At 39.1% G+C, this 2,213-nt stretch overlaps 1 protein-coding gene across 1 annotated transcript; it reads right to left on the bottom strand.

Moving 5' to 3' along the window:
- Positions 1 to 426: 426 nt before the first annotated feature.
- LOC145134450 (protein C-terminal S-isoprenylcysteine carboxyl O-methyltransferase) lies at positions 427 to 1,786 on the bottom strand. Its single transcript, XM_079069295.1, has one exon. It carries the CDS (start codon positions 1,682 to 1,684, stop codon positions 515 to 517), a length of 1,170 nt encoding a protein of 389 aa, XP_078925421.1. The 5' UTR covers positions 1,685 to 1,786; the 3' UTR covers positions 427 to 514.
- Between the last annotated feature and the right edge of the window lie 427 nt (positions 1,787 to 2,213).

Genomic DNA, 2,213 nt, shown 5'->3' with positions numbered 1-2,213 from the left:
ACTCATTTATTTAATAGGCTGGATCGAGAACTACATAAATGGGTCAACCCGGTGGCAACCCATTTATCTATAAGGTTGGGTTGGGTTGGAAATATCAATCCATTTAAATAAACAGGTTGGGTTGGGTTGGATTGATATTTTCAACCCAATTAATAAATGAGTCCACCCCGAACCCAACCCAGATCGACCCATTGTCAGCTCTAGTTTTATTGTGTAAATAGCCCTTAGAGCATACTTTAGAGAAATATATTAAAATGTGTTGGTGAAATATTAAACCTAACTTTATACGAAATTTTTGTTGTGATATATTCTATAGTTGCTTTTGCAAGTGTAACTTCTACTATGAATATGAATACATAGACATGTGGGAACACTAAAAGCATCTCCAAAATCCAAACTTCCTAATTCAAATATCACTCAACAAAATCCAATAAAGTCCAGTCTTTCTACTTTATCATATTCCCAGTTTACACAACTAACAGTGTCTAAAGATTTAATGTACATAAAGAACATTTTAATACACAAAAGGGATAAACTTGTACCTAACCTTATTCATGTATTCCGTGTACTCATCTCCAAAAGCCTCCAACATCAAACCCTCTTCTAGTTTCGCCTTCTGCTCATAGTACATCAAGCAAACAGCAACGACAAAAAGTGAGCTCAATGGAGCACGAAGTGCAATGAAGTAACTCAAAAACAGAAGCCCAGTAGATGCATATATCGGGTGTCTGATCCACCTGTAAGGTCCAAACTGCACAACAGCAGTAGGCACCACTACTTTTTCTGAATACTTTGCAAGATACAGTGAAGAATCATACTGTAAAAACACAGTCAACATTATCAATCCCCAAATCCCAAGATTGCTCCAACCTCCAGGAATTAAGTGAAGTTGTGGCGCTTCAAATGCTGCAAACCAGTGCGCAACCATGACTCCGACACAAAATAGAACACGGTGATTAACAGGAGTCTGGATGTCCCATTTAGGATCGTGTTCCCGAGGATAGAAATCGCCATACAGGCGTTTACGGATACTGGTGTTGAGGAAGAAGAAATAATGGTACACGAGAAAGAAGACAAAAGGCCAACCTTCTAGGAAACCATTTGTGAAACCAGGTGGAACTAATGTAAGCCATGTGAAAGATGAAGTTACTATAGCGAGTTGCTCGAGGACACTAGATTCGCCCTTTAGGTGCTTGCTGAAACTGTAAATACCGTATATAGCGAGACCAATTGCAATGTACCATGGCCAGAACAACCAAGTCCAGCTAAAATACATCCAGAAGAAAGGACTAAGTAAAGTACTAACCCCCCATTTTACTGACGCAACTGCAAGATACCCTAGAACCACCCATTTGCAGACCCTAATTGGGTTTAACTCGGAAATGGCCTTTTTCAGTCCGTCGAGAGAGAAATTTTCGAAATTGCTCATTGCGGAGTTACCAAAGCTGGTGGTGTCTGAATATGAGCTCTTGATTGGTTGAACGAAATGGGTTCTGTTCCTTGAAGCGTAAATATTCGTAGCAGTTAACAGTGGGCATTGCAGAGTCGTTTTGAAGGTGTTATCAGTAGTAGATAACCGACCCACCAAGTGTTTGTTGAAATGTCTCAACGAAATTCTGTTGATTGTAGGAGAAAACAAACGACAAGGGTTTGCATTTAAGGAGACTACAACAGGCGATCCCATGGCTACGATATGCAGAATTTGGGAGACCACCGTACTAGTTGAATTCGATCATCGGATAACCTTTTGGGGGTAAACAAAGGAGAAAACTACAAGAAGATTGAGAGACTCTTTATATGCCCTAAGAATCGGGACAAGTTTAACCATTAAGGTTTCGGGCTTCGGACCCAACTTACCAAACGGCCCAAACTTTGGTTATTAAACTTTAGACAAAATTGCAAGAATGGTCCAGTGGTGTTTCAAAACTAACATATTTAGGCCAAAAAAAGTTTGGACTCGCATCAATGATTCAATAGTTTGATTTTGTTGCGAGTTTGATCGTTTTATACTTTTTTATAATGAGGGAGTTGCCCTTGGTATTTTCTTTTTTTTTCATTTTTTTTATTACAGAAATAAAAAATGAAAAATAAAAAAAGAAAATACATCTCTCTCTCTTCATCATAATGTTTCTCCATACCGAACCCAACAACCACCGACGGAGGTGACGATTGAGGAACTCCACCTCTGATTTGATTCCCACACCACCATCTGT

Source organism: Lactuca virosa, chromosome 8 (genome assembly GCF_052849685.1).
Source record: "Lactuca virosa cultivar CGN04683 chromosome 8, Lactuca_virosa_CGN04683_v6, whole genome shotgun sequence".
Taxonomy (NCBI): Eukaryota; Viridiplantae; Streptophyta; class Magnoliopsida; order Asterales; family Asteraceae; genus Lactuca; species Lactuca virosa.
Note: the sequence above shows the minus strand (reverse complement) of the source record. Positions and strands in the feature narration are given on the sequence as shown.

Excerpts from the sequence above, each read along its gene's own strand:
- LOC145134450 (XM_079069295.1), bottom strand. The coding sequence starts at position 1,684 with ATGGGATCGCCTGTTGTAGTCTCCTTAAATGCAAACCCTTGTCGTTTG.